At 49.7% G+C, this 26,379-nt stretch overlaps 1 protein-coding gene across 2 annotated transcripts in view; it reads left to right on the top strand.

The window, feature by feature from the left end:
• Positions 1 to 26,379, top strand: part of SMARCA2 (SWI/SNF related BAF chromatin remodeling complex subunit ATPase 2) — a 3,136,185-nt gene that overhangs the window by 1,539,021 nt on the left and 1,570,785 nt on the right. For both annotated transcript variants that reach the window (XM_069625745.1, XM_069625746.1), the window contains exon 21: positions 16,943 to 17,050. In XM_069625745.1, coding sequence (XP_069481846.1) covers positions 16,943 to 17,050 — 108 coding nt within the window. The remainder of the gene's footprint in view (positions 1 to 16,942; positions 17,051 to 26,379) is intronic.

The following is a 26,379-nucleotide window of genomic DNA, read 5'->3' as shown; positions in this document are numbered from 1 at the left end:
ACTATTTGCAAAGCTCGAAAAATGCGTTTTTCATACCACAGAAGTTGAGTTTCTCGGATTCATCCTGACACCTCAAGGAGTCCGAATGGACTCGCGAAAGGTGGACGCCATCCTCAAATGGCCATCTCCTAGCTCGGTGAAGGGAGTTCAGAGCATGCTCGGCTTCGCCAATTTCTATCGAAGATTCATCCCGGAATTTTCCCGAACAGTCCAACCCATCACAGCTCTCCTAAAGAAAAACAAACGCTTTGAATGGACTCTTGAGGCCGAACAAGCCTTTCAGGACCTGAAAACCAAATTCACCTCTGCACATGTATTGAAGCAGCCGCACCCAGATTTCCCTTACATTGTGGAAACCGACGCATCCAGTTCGGCCATGGGAGCTGTCCTGTCGCAAAGAGACCCAGAAACTAACCAACTACACCCTGTGGCCTTTTGGTCCAGGAAATTTTCTCCTCCTGAAATCAACTACGCAATTACCGACAAAGAGTTACTGGCTATTAAATCTGCTTTCAAGGCTTGGCGTCACTACCTTCTCGGGGCAAGACACACCATCACTGTAATTACGGACCACAGAAATTTACAGTATTTAAAGACGGCCAAAGCTCAATCTTCACGACAACTCCGATGGGCTCTATTCTTTGCGGAATTTGATTTTGTATTGCCCTGGTTGCAAGAATGGTAAAGCGGACGCCTTATCCCGGATTGGCATGGAAGAACCCAATTCAAGTTTAGAACCTGTGCCAATCATACCTGAACAAAGAAGCTTAGGCCTAACTTCATTGCAAACTATTGAGGACATCCAAACGCAAGTAAAACAACTTCTACACTCTTCAGCCTTACTGGAATGGAGTCAAAAGGGTCCTCATTACACCGTTAAGGAAGATTTACCCTACTTGCAGGAGCGGTTGTTTCTGCCAAGTAAAGAATTGCAAGAACTTGTTATTGCCCATCATCATGAATCATTAATGGAAGGACACCCTGGTATCGCTAAAACGGAGGAAAAAATCAAACGCCACTTCTGGTGGCCTTCTTGGAGAAAAGACATAAAGTCTTTTGTATTGTCTTGCGGAATTTGCGCCCAAAACAAGGGTCAAAAGAAAAGGCCAGCCGGCCTACTTCAACCCTTGGATATTCCACCAGCACCATGGCACACCTTGTCAATGGACTTTATAACTCACCTGCCTCCTTGTGCTGGTTACAACACTATCCTTGTAATTGTGGATCTATTCTCCAAAATGGCCCACTTTATCCCTTTAAAAGGTTTGCCTTCAGCTTCCACCTTGGCCAAGGAATTTCTGGAGAATATAGTTCGCATACATGCTTTCCCTTCCATATTAGTCTCGGATCGTGGAAGTCAATTTATCTCCCATTTTTGGAAGAAGTGTTGCCAACTAGCACAAATAGATGTGCGGTTATCCACCAGCCACCACCCCCAGACCGACGGACAAACCGAGAGAACCAATCAGACTCTCGAGCAATATCTTCGGTGCATGTTAGACCAATCCGAGTTAAATTGGAAAGACATCCTTTGGATCGCAGAATATGCATACAACAATTCAGTGCATTCTGGAACCGGACAAACTCCTTTTTATACTTTGTATGGTCACCATCCTCGGACCTCTGACCTAGATCCACCTCTGACCCTGGAAATGCCTGCAGTAAATCACCTGCATTCCACAATAACCCGAGCCTTCAAAGAAGCTGCAACTCATTTACAGCAAGCCAAGAAAAAGTATAAAGAAAACGCTGATTTGCACCGAAGTAAAACTCCTCCTTACCAAGTAGGAGACCAGGTATGGCTAGCAACGAAACATTTACCCCTCAAGGGCCCGCGAACCTTCAATCCCAGATTCATAGGACCTTATCCCATCAAGGCTATAATCAATCCCGTGGCCTTTAAACTGGATTTACCGTCTAACATGCGTATTCATCCAGTTTTTCATGCATCACTTTTGAAGCCAGTACAACCAGGGACCCGACTGTCCAAGCCTCCAGACCCAGTTCAAATTGAAGGGGAATTAGAATTCGAAGTTAAAGACATTTTAGACTCCAAGGTGTTAAAGTCAAAACTCTTCTATCTTGTTGACTGGAAGGGATATGGACCTCAGGAGAGATTGTGGGAGCCTAGTAACCATGTTCACGCACCTCGATTAATACAAAGGTTCCACCGGAGATTTCCGAACAAGCCAAAACCCCCGGAGGGAACAACCTTGGGAGGGGCCTTGAGGGGGGGTACTGTCATGATGGCTACCCCCAAGGAGCCAGGTCCGACCCAGCAACCCCAGAGGCAGGCATCATTCCCCCCAGGGAAGTGCCAGCGGGCCCAAGCTGGGGCCCTTTGGACACAGTCCTGGCGCCTTAGGCGCCAGGCTCATGTTGGACCCCTGTCCTGGCGCCTTAGGCGCCAGGCTCATAAAGCTAGACATGTGTTCAAGTGTTTTAATGTGCACTTACCTGATGCAGACCATGCTGCTACATCCAGGCCCTCTTGAGGCCTGAATGGAACTACTTTACCTGTGGGACTACTTTCCACCTGGGTGTGGTCGGGGAAGGATACATACCTGATCGGTGGAAGGATACATACCTGGAACTTCTTCCAAAGCTATTTAAACCACGCCCGATCAGCAACTCACGCTTCGCGTTGTTCTGCTCCTCGCAGCTGGACGCTCACCGTGTCAGCTCCTGCATCTGGACTTCAGCCACGCCTGTCAGCATCCTGGGTCACCTGCTAAGAGAGAATTGGAGAGAAAGAAGACCTTACATGCTAAAGCTGCATCACGGAGACATCACATCGACGATCCTGAAAGGGAAGACATCATTTTTAAAAGCATTTTGCTTCGATCGCTGCAGCGCTGCATTTCACTCACCTTTCCTGGGCACCTCCATCTTCAGCAGCGATCATCCGGATCCGCAGCCACTTCCCAGAGCCTAGAGAGAAAAAGACAAGAACACAAGGTGAGAGAAGGAAGGGAATAGGAAAAGCTCAGTTTCCTTCTAAGACTTACCTGTTGGGTCATTCCCATTTCGTTTCGGGTCCTGCCGCTTCCTGGCATTCCGGACCCCGGCCCCTATGGGGAAAAAAGACAAAGACATTGAATGAGCGAATGCAAAGACATTACCCGAACGCTCATCCAGAACTTACCTGTCATTTACTGGAACTGCACGTTTCACTTCGGGTCGGCGCCATATCTCCGGCATTCCGAACCCCGGCCCCTAAGGGGAAAAAGACATAAGCGTTAGCGCTTGCTGCAATAAGACAATGAACATTATTATTAAGCTTGAACTTTTGAACTTGCTATAGAACTCTTACAGCGCCTTACCTGAATAGTCAAGCTTATTTGAACTCCCATCAAACCTCAATCCAGTGAAGTAACTGGGTTTCAACGCGCCCCTGCATCAGAAGCAGGATGGAGAACTCATCCTTCCAGACCCTAAGGTGAGACTTCACGGAGAATCGTGGAAGGGTATCGTGGAGGGTTGGAAGGGAGTGGGAGGCTTGAGCATTATTCCGTCAGTAGGTAATACTCCCTTTTCACACACAGGGGAATATTCCTGCAAACCAGAGAAGCCAGAGTAGAGGGGCCCTACCTGTCCATCCTCAGAGTCCTGCGCTTCACCATTGAAGAAGCATCAGCACTCGAAGCCAGACCTGCGCCTCTGTGGGAATCAGGTGAGCGCGACACAAATGCCATATTATATATATATGTCCATTCATACAGCATAAATGGGAGCCGACTGATCTCTATGCTAACTTTTGAATACATGAGATGAGGAAGCCCTCACAATCGGTGCTGATATTAAAACAAATTTTAATTTGATCAAGAATTCTGTTTTCAACCATTCACTCCTCTATTTTCGCTAAAATGAAAGCTGCACATTTTTTTTTAGTCCGCATCTTTCAAAGTAATACGTTAATAATTGTTCAGCAGCATTTTGTTGCCCTTTTTATAAATCGACATAAAAAAAGCTGTCTTCCACGAGGTGGGGGTCAACATAGTGGTCACAATATCTTTGAATAAAATAAACAAGATATTAGCCCATAAAGTGGAAACTATCGCACAGGAGGAACTAGCTCAAATAATAAGCCTCTCTATCTTCAATCGAGAAGTCCAAACACTATTTATCTAAGACTTTTGTTCCCATTGACCCAACACACAGTCTAATTTTCCATATAACTGAGAAAAATAATGTACCCACGCTTTTTCCGAGATGCGGTTAGACTGTACTACCACTTGATTGAGTTTGAGCGCATTCACTAGCGACCAAAAGTTGGCTTGCCGCCTCCCAGACAAAATACCATGCATGGCCTCCCCATCCTGTTGATATAAAAGATACTGATTAGCCTTCCCTCACTTCTTTGACTTCTGCTTTTCCTTCCTAATATTAACAATCTTTTCTTCCACATTTAGGGTACTAGTTCTAATCCTCCTTATCTTTCTCCTGGTTTCTTGCTTTTGCTCCTGGACACAAGGGTCGAACCTGTGGTGATGGGATTTGACCATACCACTCGGTGATGTAGTGACTGAAAGCCCTCTGTATAGTGTGATGAATCTAATGATGTCATCACTCCTTTCCTGGAGATAGCCTCTTCCCATGTGGCCAGGAGACTGCAGCCGCTACCTGATCCTGACCCTCGGGCGGCTATATGACGGAGGACCACATGGGGGTGAGGCAACCCCTTAGGTGGGAGGAAGAAGTCGGGTGTCATTAGATGAGACATGGTATCCCCCTTTTTCTTTTAGGGATACCCCCTCCATTCCCCATGCCCTGATGGCATATTGTAGTAATCACCTTCAACAATCTACAAGACTTGCTGATAGCATTCCACAGTATTCTGAAAATAGCATGACAAAAACTAACCATGAATCCCATGTATATGAATCCTTTGGAAATACTGGGACAAGGAGGAATATAGCTATGAAGATCACTAGAGCACGGAAGCCTACACCACGCCTTAGTTGTTAGAAGGGGAGACACATTTAAATTCCCCACAGCTGATGCAGGAAGGAGATGCCGGACACAAGCAGGCGGCTCGCATCAGAAGAAGTGTAAGGAAACTGTGGCGGCAAGCGAAGTGCAGTGGAGGGGGAGAAGCAGGTGACCCACTGACCAACGCTAAGGGGTTGCTGGCTTTCCGAGGGCAAGGAACTAAAGAGCTGCTGCTCTGCTGTTGCAGAGCTGGGGAAAAGAGGCTCCCCTTCAGCCACGATGACCAGGCAGATAGAGAAGAAGCTGATAGTTCTCCCGATAGACCGGCAAACAGCAGGATTCATGGTATGGCTTGAGAAAAAACAAATCAGACAAACAAAGCCGGTGAACCCAGCTGGGGAAGGTGGGACACTGGGATGCTTCGGGAGCATTGCCACACACCGGAGAAGACCTGAAAGGTAGCTTGAGAAGGGCGCGAAGCCCTGGAAAAGAGCGAGAGACTTGAATGCAAGGAAAAGGTTGCAGCATGAGAAACTGCAAGTCTGGAGCCCACAACCACATTGAGAGAGAACTGAGTTGTATGAGAATGCCCTTGCAGTAGAGTGTACCAGGCAAAGTCAAGGTTGTGAAGTAAATTGCAAATACGAAGCAAGTTATCCTCCTGGCCTAAAAAGTACTTGGTTATTCTTGTTGAACTATTGTTTGTGGTGCACTATTGTTTGTGGTGGAGAGAAACCTGGGGAAAGGAGCCATCCCTTGGACCTGTGAACACTATCCATTTGGAACCTTTCTGGTGGAATTAGCCTTTTCTTTTGGAACATTTGTGCACTTTCAAGGCCAAACCAATACCCTTCGCACCTTGGAGTTTCTTTTTAGAATGTGAGGGGTTGATAGGATTTCGGGGACAGAGCATTTTGCTTTGGACATCTTGATGCAGGACAGACTCTTCCTTTTTTGGTTGAGGCAGGGAAATTCCTCCTAGAGCTGGGACAGTGAGTCATTTTCCAACCCCTTTTATTTTGAATAAAAGTTAATAACAATCACAGAGTCCTCTGTTTCCTTCGCTGAAAAGGTAGTTATTTTAAGCAGGAAGGGACAATGCTTAAACATATGCTCCATGATTGTGTTAAAGTGAGCTATATTCTTATCATGCCATTTAAGCCGACAACGGCCCACATTAACTATCACAGACTTCAGGCCGCTCTTCTGAAGACCTGTTAAGTTCAGCCTAAAGAGCTTAACCAACATATTGTGGTCGCTTAGGGTGGTTTTAATAATCCTAAATTCCACACATGGATCTAAATCCTCTTTGCTCACAAACATATAATCCAATACTGAGACAGAGTTACCGCTTTGCCAAGTGGGATTACTCCTTGAACCACCTTTCAATATATCATTCAACATGTTCAAGCCCCAATCTTCCATAGATCTTTCTCCCTGTGTCATTTTCTGTATATCCTCCTTACTAAAATATACATTGCTATAACTTAACGCAGAATGTAAACATTGTCCACAACTGGCATTAAAATCCGCAGCCACAATCACCTGGCCTCCTTGATGTGTCAAAAACCATTCTTCCAATAGTTCTCACAATGCATCGATTGTTTCTACATTATCCATACTCCTATGTTGCCAATATATGTTTACCAAAAGTACATTGATCCTTGATCCTCCTTTTTCAACCCTACAGGCAACACCTCTTTGACCGTATTATCAAATCATTTTGTATTGCCACCATCAGACCTCCTGAACGTCTACCCCTTAGCCCCTGAGTTGCTGACTGAAAGGATATCCGATACCCATCCAGTACTGGGGGTGGGGGGGAGAGCAGCCACGCGTCTTGTAGAAAAAATAATCTAAAATGGTCTTACAAATGAGCACAGATCAGAATTGGTCTGAAGGGAAGTAAACACCATTTTATTCCATGAGATATAAGAATTATCCAGTAGTGAATACTAAAGGGGATGTTTTGGCTCCTTTAACTGCATTGCGGCCAGTCATCTCCATTCACCCACCTCATTCAGATTAGTCTCCCGCCCCTTTGCTGAACCATCGTAATCCGCCCCTTTCGTAAAACTAGGTCTCCCTTGCTCGACCCACCCCCTATCTAACCCCTCACCATTTCAGTGACCTCCCAACATGGATCTTAAGGGGATAAGATCATTTCCCATTTTAAATAGGCTCAGTGCTTACTTCAGGAGGACCTCCTTGACCATTCTTGAAGGTATAGACAGAACAACTCGGTGTAACCTAATGGAGCCGACAAACTCTGGCAAGTCTATATCACTATTGGCAGTTAATCGAAGACCAGGCCCTTTGTTAAAAAGGGCCAAAACTCAAGATCTGTTTACAGTGCCTGGTCCCCGTCTGTCAAACATATATTCCAGCAACAGCTTGTGTGGCCCACAAGAGGTGAAATTCTGCATACACTCCTCCACCTGACACGAAACTATTAAATGAGCGGAATTTGCCTCACTAGGAGACTTCATACTAGAGTCAGTTAAAGGGAATGACTGACATTGTACATCTTGCATTAGCTCCCTTTCCACTGCTATCCCCCCCCCCCCCAAGTTAAACTCTGAGCTATATCAGCACTCACTCCGTGTATCCTCTCACAAGAGGTTCTGGACTTAGCCAATTGAGCTTGCGACATATATGCCTGCGCGTCTGACTCTCCTTACTTACTTGAGTCAGACCCTGCAATACCTGGGGCAGTGGAGCAAAGGGTTGTCGAAACATATCAAACATAGGAAGAGCCTTCCACGGCTCCATGAGTAAATTGTGACTTGGACTCTTGGAAGCCCCACTTTCGTTTCGTTGATATTAATGAATCAGACCCTGATGGGCCCTTTCTCGGCTTACTTCGATGTGCATGCTCTACAACCGATGCCACTGTTAAAATTGACACATTGTCCTCTGATTAGTTTACTACTACTAATCTGGTTAGAGGATTGTTCTTGCCCATCCACTAAAGTATTCATAGTTTGCCCATCACTTGATCTGACACCGGACTTTAATAAACCTGCATCCCCAACGGTAGGCAGGACGACCTTGCGCAGAAATGTCCTTGAAGATTTAGCTCCTTGATTCTATTTCTTATTAGTCTTTTTAGCTTTACTAGCTGGCTTCTTAAGATGGCGGACTGCACCAGCCTTCTCTTTTGCAATGGAAGCACTAGCTTGCTCATTTAAACAGAGAGAGAAACCTTAGCTAGCGCCTCGTCTGCATAATTTCCTTTGTAATAACAAAGACCTCTGAATTATTTTTAAGGGGCTCAGCAGCCACCTTTTCCAAGCTCAAGATTCGCAAGTTGACGTTACTCGGGTGGCCAGTCTGTTCTTTAAGTTCCTCATGGATATTTTTGCACAATTCTTCACGTGAAGTAAGGAGCATGTGTAAGTCCGCCCACACAAGCATATGGTTAAAGATTGTAGCTCAGATCTAGAGCCTCCACCTGCACTTCCCTGTAGCCCTTAAATATGCTCTGATACCTCCAAAAGTAAAAGTGAGCTCTCAGCTTCAGTAGAAATCAGAGGAGAATTCAAAAGGGAAGAACTTAAGGGCGGGTGAGTCCGAGCATGTTGTTCGACAAGCATTACAGCGTGACCTAAAATTTGATTTTCAACAGTCGGAGGTAGGAGTCCAAACTCCTCATCTTCAAAAACAGGTAACGCTGTACTTACTCTTCTAGAAAAATGAAGGGAAATGATTCATCATTCTCCATCTCTTTTTCCGATTTTACAGCCCTTACCAACTGGAGTTTGATTTAATTCTATCTCAGGAGACGGGATAGAGGCGTAACCATGTCTAAACTCGGACGATCCTTTCTCTGGGTAAAAATCAATGGAGCAGAAATAATGTACCGGCCAGCCGAAGAGCCCAAGTCCTTTTTCCCTTAGATCATACATCTGGCTCTATACAAGGTAAAATATGATCTATTTTCAACGCTCGTAAGATACCAAAAGCAAAAAGCAATTTCCAACACACCCTGGCATCGTTCAAAGTAGATGGGGGGGTTAAATTCAAAAAGCTCCTCACAAAAAGCCAGGTAGCACCAAGAAAAGAAGTAGCCTAATTACTTTACGAGTACCGCACCACGCCACCTGCCAAATACCCTGCACTTGCTAGCAGCGCTCAATGCTGCTAGTTTTAAGCATTGAGGTGAGTAGGCGGTCCCCAGGCCAATCCAGTCCAATATAATTGCTCACAGAGCACAAGAGCCGTCAAGCACGTGCTGAATAAAATGCACAGAAGCACAAACAAACTTGAGGACTCAGAACCGCCTGCCCAACTGCCCTGCACTTTCAGAACACTTGCTAATTTTATAGGATTGAATAAAGATATATTTTTATAATTAGTTTTGTATGTCGAGTTAAATATTTTCCAGCAGTGTGCAACAGAAGAGGGTAGAATTAATCAACAGATTTATCATTTTGTTGTGTGTTATTTTCTTTTTGTTTGTTGAGGGTGGGCCAGGGAGAATAACAAGCTGTAGAAAGGTGTTTTGTGGGGCATGTTAAAACTGTGCTGTGTAAAGTGTTATAGTTTTCAGCTAGCATGCCCATATTTGTTGAATGTTCATGTATTGTGTTGTGTATATGATAGGCATGATTGTGTTGTTTGTTGTGTTTGTATAACTGTCTGTATGGGGAAGAGGGATAGGTGTTCTAGGAAATAGCCAATTAAATACTTGCTGTTGGCTATAAATATTATGTTGATTATATGATATGGATGCTTTTCTTCTGCATGTGTTGTGCTTACTTGTATGAACTATCTTTTGGGAGCCGTTGTTGATGGTTCGTGGGCCTTCACATATACATGTTTTGAAGCTACATGGATGAAGGGTTTGTAAGGACCGTGTCAGGAGACCCACCCTCTTTCCCTCTGTATTTACATTAAATTAATGTATTGGATGCTAGCACTTTGTATGGTATAACAAATCTAAGATTGCTGCTGGAGTTCCCTCAGTTCTGACTGATAACACTTGGGCATTACCCGACTACAAGAGCACTAGTCCTATGGTATTCTACATGTGTGCAATCTACTGCTGGGCAGTGAAGGATATTCTCTGAAGTAAATGTTTGAATTTATGAATGATGTAGTGCTGGAAGGCTCTTGTTGCAGGTAAGAAACTTACTTTCGAGGGGATTGGGTCCTCCGACGTATTCCATATCTATGACAGGTAATGTTCACAGCTATGCTGCTTCGGAAAATCTTTGGCGTCTGCGTCCTGCGTCCTGCGTCGTCAACGTCGATGCGCCGTCCCCCGAGGACATCCTCCGACGGCCGACGTCACCCGATGTGATAAGTAGGACGCACGGCGCCCATAGCCTCAGTTCCGTTTTTTTCCGCGAACGTGTTTGCTTTGTGAATCTCGGTACGCCTCGACTCTTTGGAGTTTGCTGTTTTCAATTCTCGGTTCGTTGAACCTGTTTGTTTTTTTTGTGAAGACCTGTTCGTGGCGATGTCAACTTCGTCTTCAACCCCGCGTCCGGGCTTCAAGAATTGCAGGGACTGTGGGTCCAAGATGTCGGTCACGGACTTGCACAACGCCTGCCTCTGGTGCCTCGGGGAGGCCCACGATACGGACGACTGTGTCGACTGCCAGTCGCTCACGGCAAAGGCCTTGCGGGAACGCAAGAAGAAGCTGTCGGTAGGCCGGGTGTCTAAGCCCCGGAAGTCAAGGTCTGCGGGGCTTTCGACGGATGACTCGAGGGGTGACTCCACGTCGTCGTCAGAAGTCCAGTGGGTCTCCTTCCAGGAGTCGGTCTCGCCACACCTCCGCCTCTTCGAGGCATTCCCAGAAGCGCCGGCATCGGTCGCCTTCCCCGTCCTCTTCCGAGGATTCCGCCCGTCGGTGGGTCGCTTATCCCTCCATGCAAGCGACACCGGAGGAATGGGCTTCCTTCGGGAAGTAGATGCTAGCGATTCTTGAATCGCAGGGCACCGGTCCGTCCGCGCCTCCGAGTGGGGTCGGTCGGCACCGGTCGAGAGACACCGCTCGTACGCCTTCGGGCTCGGGTGGTTGGCACGGCTCGTGGGAGAGGAACAAGGGTAGCCGTTCTCGCCATGCCTGTTCCAGGTCCTGGTCCTGGACGCGTTCGAGACCGCGTGATCCTGTGCCGAGGTCGTCGACGATTTCTCTCGAGGCTCCGCCTCTGAGGGGGTCATCAGCGCCGTCGGCGACTAGGTTGTCGAGAGACACGCTCGGAGCTCCGGCTTCAAGGCCTGTGTCGACGCCGCCGATGTTGGCGTCGCTGCAGCTGACGTCTACGCCGATTTGCTCGAGCTCCACGCCTTTTCTGTCAATGCCGGCACCGACTCGTTCGGCGCCCTCAACGCCTTTCGAGGCAGTGGTGTCGAAGGGGCCCCGCGGCACGGGATTAGCCCCTAGGAAGGCTCTGGCTAAGGTCAGGCACTGCTTTGGTCCCCAGGGGTCTTCCTCTCCCTGCCTGGAGTACATTTCAGAGGGTGATGAAGGCTCTGATGACGGCTTGGTTCCGGTTTCGGTTCCGGATGATCTAATCTTGGCCATAGTCAGTTTGATGACCTGAGGCAGTCACTGCATGATGTCAGTGGACTGGACACCTCTCCGGAGGTGGAGTTTTATAGGGCGGAGCCTGGCACTCATGCCGATTCTTCATATTGGCGCCTTATGTCTCGGGTCACCGAGTACTTGGGTTGGTCTGCTCCCCCAGGGGAGTTCGTTCAGGATGATCTCACGGACATCCTTGATCTTGGTCCCCCCACTGACCCGGTTTTGCCGTTTCATATGGATCTGCAGAGAAGGGTGGCGGCGGCTTGGACTGCTCCGGAGAGTCTCCCGGCAGTGGGCAAGTCTTTGTCGCAAAAATACCGTCCAGCCAGTAGCGACCGCTGCTACTCGTCTAGGCACTCCACTCCGGAGAGTTTGGTGGTGCAGGCGGCTACGGCCCCGGCAAAGCAGGCGTCGTATCCTACCATCCCTCCGGATAGGGACGACAAATGTTTTGACGGCTGGGCGAAGAAAGTGTTTTCTTCGGGGGGTATGGCGCTTCAGGCGGCCAACTCCATATGTGCCTTGTCTTGTTTCACACACTCTGTGGAACTGTGTCTCATTAGCGGCTGAACATGTTCCCAAAGGGGACGAACGGGATGGTTTCCTTGCTATGGTTCAGGATGGCAAGGATGCCATGTGTGAGGCCGTTCAGTCGGGTTTGGACTTGGCAGATTGTGTCAGCCGGTCCATGGCGGCGAGCACCGTAATGCGCAGGTTTGCGTGGTTGCGGAAGTCTGGGTACGCTCCTGATGTGCAGTCCCGGCTACTCAACATGCCTTTTGACGGTGAACACCTTTTTGGCAGCAAGGCTGACGAGAGCCTTGAGAGGTTGCAGACCTCCAAAGATGCAGCCAAGTCGTTGGGCGCTGCAGTTCGCCAACCTCCACCTTTTCGTCCTAGGGGACAGCAATGGAGGGGAGGTTCCTTTCGCTATTACTCGTCCTTCAGTAAAGCGAGGGGAGCTAGCAGTCAAAGAGGCCATCGTAAGAGTGCCAGAGGTGGAAACAAAGGTACTCGAGGTGCCAAGGCCGCACGGGCAGTTGCCTCTTTGCCCTCAGGCTACGCCTCATCCGCTACCACTCAGTCATGAGGCCAGGTCCCATGGTTCGCCGGTTGGGGGAAGGCTGGCGCAGCATCTTGTAGAGTGGCAAGCCATTACTTCGGATGTGTGGGTTCTGGAGATCATAACCCACGGCTACTGTCTGCCTTTTCGGCAGAGGCCTCATGACAATCCACCAGGGAACCTCTCTTTGAAAAGTCTGGATCCGCTCCTTGCGCAGGGAATTCAAGCCCTGCTGGAGAAAGGCGCCATAGAACTGGTGCCTGTAGCGGAGAGGAACAAGGGATGGTATTCCCCTTATTTTTTGATTTCGAAGAAAGACAGGGGATTGAGACCCATCATGGACTTGCGCGGTTTGCACAAACTCCTCAGGAAGGACAAGTTCAAGATGGTGACTCTTTCTCAAGTCCTCCAGGCCCTTCAACTTCAGGACTGGTTGATGTCTCGACCTCAAGGATGCTTACTTCCATGTGCCGATTCATCCCAGGCACAAGAAGTACCTGAGGTTCGCGGTTGGCGACTCGCACTTTCAGTCTCGGGTCCTGCCGTTCGGATTGACCTCCGCCCCAAGGGTTTTCACCAAGCTCATGGTGGTGGTGGCAGCGCATCTCAGGAAAGGGGGGATTCACGTCTACCCCTACCTGGACGATTGATTGATCAGGGGGAGCTCTCCCGAGCAAGTCCTGGATCATCTGTTCGTCACCTGTCACTCCCTTCACATGCTGGGCTTCTCCCTCAATTTAAAGAAGTCCCATTTGACACCAACGCAGCGGCTCCAGTACATCGGAGCAGTGCTCGACACGTCCCTGGGGCAGTGTTTTCCTCCTCAGGTGAGGGCTCTTCACATTCAGCAGATGGTGAACAAGTTTCAATTTGCCCAGGATCTCCCAGCGTCCGAGTTCTTGAGACTGCTCGGCCTCATGGCATCCTGCATTCTTCTGGTGCCAGAGGCTTGTCTGCGGATGAGATCTTTGCAGTGGGCACTCAAGCTCCAGTGGTCTCAGTCCTCCGGCAGGCTGTCGGACCCTGTTCAGGTGCCGCCCTCGGTAGCCCAGGACCTTATGTGGTGGGCCGTCGAAGTCAATCTGATGAAGGGGGCCCCATTTTGGCTGCCCTGGCCGGAGGTGACGATCGTGACGGACGCATCCCTCATGGGATGGGGAGCTCATGCCAGCGAGTTGACAGTAAGCGGTCGTTGGTCTCCGTCGGAGTCCAGACTCCATATCAATCTGTTGGAGCTGAGGGCCGTCAGGCTAGCCCTGAAGGCTTTTCTGCCGACTGTGCGTGGAAAGAGTGTCCTGATTCTAACGGACAACACAGTGGCCATGCACTACCTCAACAAAAAGTGGGGGGGGCAGGGTCACTTCCGCTGTGCAGGGAGGCGATGCAGCTCGAGTTCTGGGCCATCCAGCAGGAAGTTTCGATCTCGGCTGTTCATCTGGCCGGAGACGACAACGAGACGGCACACGCTCTGAGCAGGCAGAGCACGATCTCTCACGAGTGGGAGCTGGCTCAGGAGATTCTCCTGGAGATCTTCACCCTTTGGGGGACCCCTCAAGTGGATCTCTTCGCCTCGAGTGTCAACCTGAAGTGCGAAAGGTTTTGCTCGCGGGAATTTCCTCCAAAAGGAGCCTTAGGAGACGCGTTCGTGGTGGAGTGGTCATTCCCACTGCTGTACGCGTTTCCTCCAGTCCCCATCATCCCGCAATTGCTGCGGAGGTTACGGAGGTTCGGTTCCCAGATGATCCTCATTGCTCCGGCGTGGGCCCGGAGGACGTGGTACCCGAACCTTCTTGACTTGTCCATCTGCCCTCCACGTCGTCTTTCCTACCGAGACGATCTGCTCTCACGGGAGGGGGGGGTCAGGTTCTCCATCCAGGGGTCAGATCCCTCAACCTTCGCGCTTGGCTTCTGAAAGGTTGAGGTATAAGGATTGGGACCTCCCTGAAGACGTGATGGAGGTGTTGCTCTCGGCCAGGCGGCCGGCAACAAAGTCTCTGTACCATTGCCGTTGGAGAAAGTTCTGCGACTGGTGCAGAGTTAAGAATGTGGATCCTTTTGAATGTGACATTCGCATGGTTCTGTCTTTTTTGCTTTCCTTGGCCCACAGGGGCTTGCAAGTGTGGACCATTAAAGGTTACCTGGCGGCGCTGTCCATATTTAAGCGCTCGTCTGAAGAGGGTTCCTATTTTAAGATTCCTTTAATTTTGCAGTTTTTGAAAGGGCTCACTAATGTGTTCCCTCCGTCACCTTTTCTGGTGCCCGTTTGGGATTTGAACCTTGTTCTTATGTTTCTTATGGGTGCTCCGTTTGAGCCTTTACATTCTTGCCCTTTGAGGCTGTTAACTCTGATGTGTTTTTGGTTGCGGTTACTTCTGCTTGCAGAGTGAGTGAGTTACAGGCACTTTCGGTTAAGCCACCCTTCACTGTGTTTCATAAGGACAGGGTAGTCCTTAGAGTTCGTCCTTCTTTTCTTCCGAAGGTGGTTTCGGAATTTCATTTGAGCCAGAAGGTTGTTCTTCCGGCATTCTATCCTCCTCCACATCCTGGTAAGGAAGAGGAGAGGCTCCATAGGCTTGATCCTAGGAGAGCATTGAGCTTTTATATTTCGCGCATGTCCCGGGTCAGAGTGGACGATCAACTTTTCATTGGTTACGCTGGAAAGCGTTTGGGACAAGCTGTGATGAAACAGACTTTGTCTCGTTGGATTATTTTAGCTATCTCCGAGTGTTATCACTTGGCGGGTAAGGATCCACCGGCTGGCTTGCTGGCCCATTCTACCAGGGGAGTGGCTGCGTCTACTGCCCTACAGAGGGGAGTTCCTATTTGTCACATCTGTGATGCAGCCACCTGGGCTTCAGTACATACTTTTGTACGTCACTACTCCCTCGATTCCATCAGAGGGCAGGTTCTGGCAAGGCAGTCCTCTATTCCGCAATTTGATTGGGAATGCTAAATTTGTGTTCTAAATTCTTTCCCACCTCCTTGCTTGGTACTGCTTTGGGAGTCTGTCATAGATATGGAATACGTCGGAGGACCCAATCCCCTCGAAGAACAAGTTACTTTCTTACCTGTTAACGTTCATTCGATGGGATGGTCCGACGACGTATTCCATATCACTCCCTCCCTGCCTTCCCCACTGCAGAATTTCTTTTGCAATTGCAGCTTGCGTTCCGCAAGGCCTTGTGTGTCTGACTGGCAGAAAACTGGTGGCACACGTTCTGGGAAAAAACTATAACTGAGGCTATGGGCGTCGTGCGTCCTACTTATCACATCGGGTGACGTCGGCCGTCGAAGGAGGTCCTCTGGGACGGCGCATCGACGTCATCGACGCAAGACGCAGATGCCAAAGATTTTCCGAAGCAGCACAGCTGTGGACATTACCTGTCATAGATATGGAATACGTCGTCAGACCATCCCATCGAAAGAACGTTACCAGGTAAGAAAGTAACTTGTTCATTCAATGTAGATATCTAATTCCACACACATTTCAATTTCAAGTGCCAATTTGGGATGTCTTAGGTTATTTATTTTAATGTCACTGTTATCCTACATTATTGTAGGTCTTTAGTTTCAAAACGTAATGTTTGAAACACCAAGTTTGAACATTAAATCCTGAAATGTAAAGTTAAACAAATACTCTTTATTTTTTTTATTTTTTTGTGTGTATACTTTGCATTGCAAGGTCTCGAAGTTCGGAAATGTAAGTTTGAAAATATTGGTCTCTCGGTGAATATCCTTTGTTAATGTCAAGTTTAAAGTGTTTTCCTGACTGCTGGAATCCCCCTTCCCTCATATCCACTAATTAATGTTCCCCATCTTGTAGCCATGCATTGTTTACTTGCGTAATGTTCCCTTTCCTCCATTTGTATTCTACTGACCCTTCTTTGTCCTTTACCCAAAACCATGCGCCTTTGTACCCCTGTTAAAAGTGCCTTTTTTAACATTAAAACAATAGTACAACAGCCTTCCCATCCCTTTCCCTCCCATCCCTTTACCATTTTTCTCCTACCACTAAAACACATCTGCCTTATGGCTATTCTCACTGGTGTCGTTTCATTCTATTTTTCTAACTATTTCTGTCGTCTGCATTTTAAACTTTTGTTATGCCAAAGTTTTATTTTCGAATTTAGCACTATATACCTCCAAAAGCCAAATATAACTGAGTCGATTTTTAAAACCCACTACTTTTCTGACCACAACTCGTTCCAAATTTAAACACTGTGGGTGAATTTCGAAGCAGTTGTATTGAGAAATGTTCATGGAAAATACTGCCTCATCCATAACTAACATATGGAATTGCTACTAAGTGCTTCTTGGCAGACGCTGATTGTCAATAATGCCTGCAGGACATCTGCTATAAATAAAACTGCTTGCTAGTAGTGTATGTTAATCCTTTTTTTTTTTTCTAGGTTGAGTATGTAATAAAATGTGACATGTCCGCTCTCCAAAAGATTCTCTACCGTCATATGCAGGCCAAAGGGATTCTCCTCACAGATGGCTCGGAGAAAGATAAGAAGGTATTGAAAATAAGTGTCAATTGTTTACATTTAATGAATTGTTTGGCATAGTTATGGGAGTTTTTCGTGGAGTGTTTCATACCAGGTTCTTCTACTTCCAAACATAGTGGTAATTATAGGGATTGAAATAAAAAATGTATGAGCAGGAGCTAAATCCAGCTCCTAGGTATCAGACATGACACAGTAAGTAGAAGCTACCTCTGGGGAACAGGAATTAATACACAGGGTACCACAAATCTAACTTCCATTACAGTTGCAAACTATACATTTATTGTTACATATGCCTTCCAGCTGTGTCCTAGTGCACCATGCGGTTGTATGTGATATTATCGGTGGAAATAAACATTGTTGGGAAAACAATATTTTTTCCCCCAACTGAACAGCCTTCCCAACATTTTCTAGAGCTGGTATAAATATACAAACATACTCCAGTCTTAGACTATGTGGGAAAATTGCTGGTAGTAATTGTAACACTAAGTCTAAAGACATGGTGAAAAAGGAGCCTGGCTCGGGCGTGCTTTTAAAGATGAAAAGCGCAGCCAGTATCCTGGTGGGGCCATGTGTAGGAGATTGTACCATTGCGGTATTGCATAAGTAATGGGTCCTAGTCTTTTGCTGTGCACCAGCTGCAAAATGTCTTCCATCAGTAGCAGTACAGGGCCTTTGTTGCAGGCCTTAGCAACACTGCCCTGACTGCTTTTGGAAGACCACAGTGTCTGTGTCACCTTTGCAGTAGCCAAGTGTGGAGATGGAGGGTGTTGACGCCGGGACAGAGAACCAGGCATCCTTCTTATGAGTATGTTGCATAGTCCTGTCCAGAAGAACCTTGTACCACGTCGTACTGGCCCATTCTGTGGCGATTGAGATCATGGTTGTCCTAAACCTTGTAAACCTGATGACGGGAATCGGTGGGAACGCGTATAGAAGTGGAACATCCCATTCCACTTTGAACACATCCCCCAGTGCTCCTCTCAGGGGAAATTCCCTGCAGAAGTACAGCTCGCACTTACTGTTGTAACTGGATGTGAACAGATCTGCTGGAGGGGTTCTCAAGAGGGTGACCATCTCTTAAAGGTCTTCCTGGCACAGCTCCCATTTGTGGGAGATAGAGCTGTGTCTCCTCAGGAAGTCTGTTGCCGTGTTCTCCAATCAGGCCAGGTGAATCAATTACAAGATATTCCATTTTTAAGGGCCAAACCCTGAGCTGCATATACTCCCTGCTCTGTGGTGACACTAAGCCCCCTCTCGTGTTGAGGTAGGGCATAGCCAACATTTTGTTCGTCATGACCAGGACAGTTTTCTCTGCATTGAAGGCATCAACGCCGGTCTGATGGTCCTCCGCTCTAACCATTTTATGTGGAAAAAAAAGATTGTTCTCCCAATTATGTTTTTTCTATGGATAATATAATTACATACCCCTTTATGATATATGATATGATAGGTTGTTTATAACACGCTTAATAACCAGAGGTTTATAAGCACGGACCCTGGGATCAAACCTGTGTTGCTCCGTGTCGTCTTGCTTCCAAGGCGAGCATGTTGCCGCTGAGCTATCTCCCTCCCCTCCCCCCCCAAATACAAATGCACATCCCCATTCACAAAGTTAATGTGAGATAGGTATGTTTGTTTTGCTCCAGTTGGCTTGGGGACTGGAAAGTTATTCCTAGTAGTGGCAAGCTAATTCAGCTCTTCCGCCCTGCAACCAGGAGCTAAATAGCTACCTGTAATTTCGATCCCTGTCTTATTACCCAATTTAATGGTGCTCAATCACCTTAGAAGGATGATGGGCTCTGTTGGCCCTGCCAGGATACATGCTTGCGGAGTCCACAAATTGGCCCATGTAGAAACATGTGCTTAACCCATGAGCGACTCATCCTGCATAGACATTTTATTTGCCAATTTTTGCAGAGAAAATTCCAATATATGCTTGATTGTTCTAAAGTAACAGAATTTTGCAGGATGGGTATGCCTTTCAGTTATTGTACCGACTATTAAACCTGACAAATTTTGTACAATTGTATGAAAATGATTTTAACGTGGTACACTATAGTGTGTCCGGCTTTCCTTACTTCTATATGTAACACTGAGATTATGATGTGAAAATACTAATGATTCTGCTGAAGAATCTTTGAGGTAGGGTATAATGTTTGTCTTATAGCCTTGTGTTCAAATGATACAGTCTCCTCTGCAGATTGACTATATTTGAGCTTCCAAGCCACCAAACCCGGACCTCAGACAAGTTTAAATCATGCTCTCATGGAGCCCGATTGCACCATTCTCAACGCACCACTGCAAGGACACATCATAGCCCCATAGGTAGTGATGGTGCACAGGGTATCAGTGGTCCCACCTGCCTCAAACCCAATAGTTCCTTTTCCAATACCACAGGTAGCAGGACATCAGAACATACTCCGAATCTTGAACTCCAACAAAAATGCAAGTTCAATTATTATATATATTTTGAATTTGATGGTTTCATTTTGGCTAAAACCTTGTATCAAAAGAGCAAGTGTTCCAGGATGATGTCCTTTCGCAAAACCCCTGACACTTTCATGTTTGATGCCTGTAGGCAAATCGATGGCAAGGTGGGGCTTGCCGGTCCTTAAGCCCTGAGGACACGCACTCTAAGGAGTGCAAACATTACATGTCCCATGCTAGGGAGACCAGCCTGCTGCAGATGTCCTCAGAGACAGTGAAGATGCACTCCTAGCACTTACATGAGGAGCTTTTGGCCAGAATGTTCCTGCCATTACCAAGGTGAAGAAGCACCAGAAGAGATCTCACTACAGGTGTCCATCAAGGTTTTCCAAGCTTTCAAAGAAGAAGGGGAGGACATAGTCCCCACCCATGGATTATCATATAAGATTAGTAGTAGCAGCACTGCAGAGCCGTAGGTGACACTAATCGTACAGACCGCGCTGGTGATGTTAGGGGGCATATTGTCCTTCAGACGTGAAATGCTGGCAGTGTTCACCGAGATTTGACAGTGGCTCACCACTCCTGCCATCCTTCCTGATTTGCCGCTAGGATGTGGAGAGCCGACACCACATAACTCAGTATAACAAACATCGTCCAGCCTACCAGATCCTTCACTTCCTTTAGGACTGGGCTGCTCTTAACTTTCTTCCTATTTGTCAAGGTCTCCACCCAGGCGGTTCAAACAAGTCACTGTACAGGGTATATAGTATCCTGAACAGTACTTCCTTAACTCTGTTTTTACTAGCTGGTGCAGGGTCATCCGGCTCATGCTTGGGAAATTCTAGACTTAGCTACCAGACACTGGTAGCTGGTACCTCTAGGTCATCTACTGGGGATCAGACACAATATACACTTTTGGACTCCAGTGTACTTCCCTTTTCACCTTCTGCTTGGACTTACAACACAGCCTTCCTCACATACTGCCCCAGAGGGGACTCTGGCCCACCTCCTGACTTCACTTCTATGGTCCTTCTTCACCATTATAGTAGTAGTGCTGTAGCCAGGGCTGTGAATGGCTCTGTATCTCTGTTCTACTAGGCTCTTATTTTCCTCGAATAGGCTGCTACTGTATATCCTCCTCCTTCTTCTCTTTTCCCCCACTCATTTCTTTTCTCCAGCATGGGGTCTGGCACGGATTCACATGCTCATGAATATTCCCCGTCGTCAGGCCGGGAAGCCTCGGTATAGAAAAAAAATCAGTATCAGTTTCGTTTCTGATCTGTCTTTCTTAGTAGTAACCAATCACTGGTCTCTGGGTCATACTGCCCCCTGCCAGTGACTGCCCTCTCCCTAAGCCCCGCCTCTGGCAGCCATCCTCAGATTTTTACTGCACGTTCAAGTGTTGGGAGTCCTCGTGCTGTAGCTCTCGAGCTTTTGCTGCATTTTCACGCTTTTTCAGGAGATTTTTCGCATTTTTCGGTTAAATAGAGCCTCAAGCTCCACGGTTTCTACATCCGATCAACGGGGATCCGTTTCGGAGTTTTCTACGCCCCTCAAGGGTGAAGTTTTCGTCGAGTTACGCTTTTGGAGGATTCCAGAAGTTCCAAGGCCTACCCCGGACATGGCCCAGGAGAAAGGAAGCTCGACGCCCGGGAAGCTGTTCAGGACCTGCCCTGGATGCCAGCTTCAAAATGTTTTCAAGGAGGACGAGCATTCGTTATGCCTCTACTGTCTCCATGAGGACAAGACGCACACAGAGAAGGACTGTGCATTTTGTGGGAACATGTCGGAGCGGACCATGAAGGATCGCCACCTCTGTCTCGCCAACTGGCTGGAAGGGAAGAGCCCGTCAGGCGAGAAGAAGAAAAAGAAGTCCAAGCGGTCTTCTAAGTCCTGTGAGGGCGCCCCGGCGACGGGGGCCCAACAAAAGGCTAAGCACTGCGAGTCCGCAGGCACCGGGAGCGCCGAACGGTCGGGCTCCTCGGCTGCCAGGCAGGGCGCACCCTCCCCGGCGCCATCAACCACGAGCCAACGCTCGGGTAAGAGGAAGTCCGAGAACCCGGCGAAGCTTCTGGAGAGGTCCCCCCAAGGTGAAGGCCCCAGGCGTCCAGAAGGTGGCGGTGGCCTTAATTCTCCCTGCTAAGACCTCGATTGAGGATGTTGCCCCGGCCCTGGCTCAGCTTGTGGAGGCTACACCAGTGGAGGCGCCCTCAGGACCCAGAGGGGGGAGGGAGTCGTCTTTCAGGCCCATTGAGAAGCCCCCCATAGAGTCCTCGTTGGAAAAGGTGGGGGAGGGGCTGGTGGCCATCGTGGATACGGACACGACCTCTGAAGAAGAGCTCATCGAAGTCATGGAAGAGGCCCAGCCCATCGGGAGGGATCCCGACGAGGGCGACGACGAGAGCGACGGTGTCGCCGACAAGGCTCCTCCAAGAGCCCTCGCGCCCGTCATTTCCGGCACCGCAGGACACTTCGGCGGGCATTTTGTCAGCGATTCAGTCCTTATGCTCGGAGATAAGGACAAGGTTGCCCCTACCCCCGACGGAGGTACCTGAGCCAGACCCGACAGGGGAACCGGAGCCAGGACCTTCAGAGAGTCCACCGCATAAGAGGAGGACGACTCATCCTATGCCACCTCTCCCACCTCTGCGGCCTGCTCTGCCTTCCCCCCGGTCTACTACCCACGGGGATGATACAGGCACGGACACGGCTACGACAGGTACAGATGACGACGGAGGCGACGACTGGACGTGTCCCCCGTCGCCCATGCTCGGGCGTCCCCGCCCAACGAGATCGGATCCTTTCATGCCATGATTTCCAGGGCATCTGAGCTTTTCCAGCTCTGCCCAGAAGAAAAGAAGAAAGAAGGGTTCCTTTATCAACGGCGCAAGGCTAAAAGGAAGACGGTCCTCGCCGTACCGCTTCTGGATGACATCTGGGATGAGGGGCTCGCCCTCCTCAAGAACCCTGCCACGGTGCCGGCAAAGAGGGACCGGTACGAGAAGAAGTACCGGGTCCCCGATGCTTCCCCCTTGTGCCTTCGGGCACAACCTACCCCGGAATCGGTCGTCTCGGCGGCGGCAAAGAAGAAAGCTGGGGGGGGCATCGGCCTCGACATCAACTTCCCCGCCGGACGGCGAGGGCAGGAAGTTGGACACGATGGGACGACGGATCATCTCATCCGCAGCGACGACTATCAAGGCGGCCAACGCCCTGGCTATCGTAGCCCGCTACGACAGGGAGTTGTGGTTCAAAATTGCCCCTCTGTTAGACTTCCTTCCGGACGCCAAAAGGGCTGAGGCCCTTGAAATCCTTCAGGAGGGGGAGATTGCTTCGGACCACGCCATCACGGTGGCAACGGACATTGCCGACACTGGTTTCCGTCAGTTGGGCAACGGCGTTTGCTTGAGACGAGGATGGCCCAAGGCCATGGATTTCCGCCAGGACGTACAAACCAAGGTTTTGGACATGCCCTTCGACGGTAACAACCTTTTTGGGAAGGCGGTTGATGAGTCCCTTCAGGCCATCAAGACCGACACAGAGACTGCCCGGGCACTGGGAGTGCTCCAACAACGACGGCCGTCCTTTTCGGAGCTCCGGAGGCAGACAAGGTGCCTCCAAGGGATCCGGCAGTGGCTCCTCCACTTACCGCCAAGCGGCAAGATCTTCGTCCCAGGAAGCCTACAAGGGACGCGGCACGTCAGGTGGTGCCCGTCGTCGTCGACAGGGAGGTCAAGGAGGCAAGGCGGCCTCTAAACAAGATTGAACCGATCGTGGGGTCGGGCCCCTGCCGAAGCACCCCGGTGGGAGGCCGGCTGGCGAGGTTCGTCAGCGTGTGGGAGTCCATCTCCACTGACCGCTGAGTGCTGAACGCCCTGGACCAAGGGCACGCCCTCGAGTTTCAGAAGAAGTGCCCTCACGTTCCACCCGTGGCCAGGAAGGAAAATCACGTCCCTCAACTACTGTTGGAAGTAAGGGCGATGCTCAAGAAGGGTGCCATCGAGCTCGTCCCAAAGAGGCTTCAGGGCTCCGGAGTTTACTCAAGGTACTTCCTCGTAAAAAAGAAGACAGGAGGATGGCGCCCCATCCTGGACCTACAACAACTGAACAAGTACATCAAGGCACAGAAGTTCGGTATGGTCACCCTCCAGCACGTGCTGGGACAGCTGGAGGAGGGCGATTTCCTGTTGTCATTGGACTTGGAGGATGCGTACTTCCACATCCCTTTTCTAAAAAGACACCGTAAGTTCCTCAGGTTCGTGGTCCAAGGGCGGCACTACCAGTTCAAGGCCCTCCCGTTCGGATTGAAGTCGGCATCCAGGGTGTTCACCAAGTGCCTCGCACCGGTGGCGGCGCGGCTGCGCCTACAGGGGATCCACGTCTACCCCTACCTGGACGACTGGCTCATCCGGGCAAGGACGAGGGAACTCGCCGTGGAGCACACTGCGAAGACCGTCCAGCTGCTTATGGACCTGGGATTCTCCATCAACTTTCCAAAATCCCACCTGGTTCCGTCGCAAGTCGCCCTGTTTCTGGGAGCCAAGCTCGACACAGTGGCGCGGCTGGCCTCGCCGTCGGAGGAAAGGACCAGGACCATTCTGGGCAAGGTGCAGCGTCTGCTGGCCACAGACAAGGCCAGGGTAAGATCTATCAAGTCCCTCCTCGGGATGATGTCCTCCTGCATTTATCTGGTGCGCCTTTGCAGGCTTGGGATGCGCCCCTTACAAGAGTTCCTCGATGCCCGCTGGGTCCGGTCGACGGGCAGCTTTGAGGACAGGATCCCTCAACGAGACGTTCCGTCAGGCGATCTGGTGGTGGGGTACCCGCTCCCATCTGGCGGCGGGCACAGACTTTCAGATCCCAGCTCACCAGGTGATGGTGACGACGGACGCCTCCCTGGAAGGTTGTGGAGCGCACTCCGGAGATCTTCACGCGAGAGGCCTTTGGCTCCCGGAGGAGAAGTCACTCCACATCAACATTTTGGAGCTCTGTGCAGTGTTCTGGGCCCTCGGGTCTTTTCTTCCGTCCCTGAAGGGCAAGGTGGTGAGGATCTTCACCGACCACACCACCACGATGTTCTACATCCGGAAGCAGGGCGGGACCAGGTCCCCGGCCCTATCCAAGGAAGCCCAGGATCTATGGCATTGGGCCGTCGCCCAAAGGATGTTTCTGGTGCCTCTTCATCTGGCAGGGATAAAAAACACGATTGCCGACTCACTCAGCAGGGAGTTGCGCTCTTGACACGAGTGGGAGCTACGCCAGGATCAAGTGGATCAACTCTTCCGACGATGGGGCGAACCCCAAATTGATCTCTTCGCGACGGCGACGAATTCCAAGTGCCGGAGGTTCGCCAGCAGGTTCCCCCAGCCGAGGAGCATGGGCGATGCTTTCTCGTTCCCCTGGGGCGGCCTATTTCTTTATGCATTCCCTCCGCTGCCGTTGCTGCTCCGGCTCATCAACCAGCTCAAGAGGTCCCAGTGCAGGATGATCCTCATCGCACCGGCGTGACCGAGACAGATCTGGTTCCCGGACCTTCTGGACTTGTCAACGTCCACACCAGTCAAGCTGCCGACGGATGCAGACCTTCTCTCCAGAGAAGGAGGCGCCATTCTTCACCACAACCCGGAGTCGCTGAACTTGCAGGCCTGGCTCCTGCAGCACTAGAGTTTGGATGGTACGACATCCCGGCCGGCTGCAGAGAGGTTCTTGCAAAGGCCAGGGCGTCCTCCACTCTCAAGTGCTACAGACATAAATGGAAGAGGTTCTCTGTCTGGTGCCGTGCACAGAAGATTAACCCTCTGCGGATTATGGCCCCTCAAGTACTGCCGTACCTACTGTCGCTGGCCAAAGCTGGACTGGCTCACGCCGCCATCAAAATACATCTGGATGCAATGTCCCGATATACCAGGACTGCAGGACGGGCGTCCTTGTGGTCTCATCGCCTGGTGAAAGAATTCATGAAGGGACTATTCCGATCATTTCCGCCGGTGAAGGCTCCTGTCCCGGCGTGGGAACTTAATGTGGTGCTGACCAGGCTTATGGGGGCCCCATTCGAGCCTATGCATTCGGCGCCTCTGAAGTTCCTGTCATGAAAGACAGCTTTCCTCGTGGCCATCACCTCCGCATGACGAGTGGGAGAGATCCAGACCCTATCTTGCAAGCCTCCATACTTGACTTTTCATGACACGAGGGTGGTGCTGAGGACGCACCCCTCCTTTATGCCCAAGGTGCCGTCGGACTTCCACTTCAACGAGCCCTTGGTGTTGCCAGTTTTCTTCCCGTTGCCTTCGTCGCCGGCCGAGAGGACTTTGCACTCGCTGGATGTAGCTAGAGCGCTTAAGTTCTACGTGGACCGCACAAAGAGTTTTCGGAAGACGTCACAGCTGTTTGTGAACTTTGGGACTGTGAATCAAGGGAAGGCTCTCTCGAAGACTTCCATTTCCAGATGGCTCTCCGGCTGCATCATGCACTGTCACCGGTTGGCAAACCGACCGCTGCCCGGCCGTCCGAGAGCCCATTCGACCAGAGCGATCGCTGCTACCACGGCGTTCCTGTCTGGTGTGCCCCTGCTAGACATCTGCAGGGCTGTGACGTGGAGGTCGACGCACACCTTCACAAGATTCTACTGCGTCGATCGGGACTCCAGGGAGGAGTCCAGAGTCGGCCAAGCAGTGCTGCGCAACCTGTTCGCCTAAGGTGAGCCTGGTGAGGAGGTAAGATGTGCTTAATGTTGAGTTGTGGTATTGCTTAATGTTGAGCCTTTTGCCACCTCCCGTGGTTGTGCATGTGTGTACTGCTATGTATTCTCTTATTCATGAGCATGTGAATCCATGCCAGACCCCATGCTGGAGAAGGAACAAGTTACTTACCTGTAACTGTTGTTCTCCAGCATGGCTCTGGCATGGATTCAC

Source organism: Ambystoma mexicanum, chromosome 6p (genome assembly GCF_040938575.1).
Source record: "Ambystoma mexicanum isolate Mex_15411 chromosome 6p, UKY_AmexF1_1, whole genome shotgun sequence".
Taxonomy (NCBI): Eukaryota; Metazoa; Chordata; class Amphibia; order Caudata; family Ambystomatidae; genus Ambystoma; species Ambystoma mexicanum.
The sequence above is the reverse complement of the archived record's forward strand: the minus strand, read 5'-3'. Positions and strand labels throughout refer to the sequence as shown.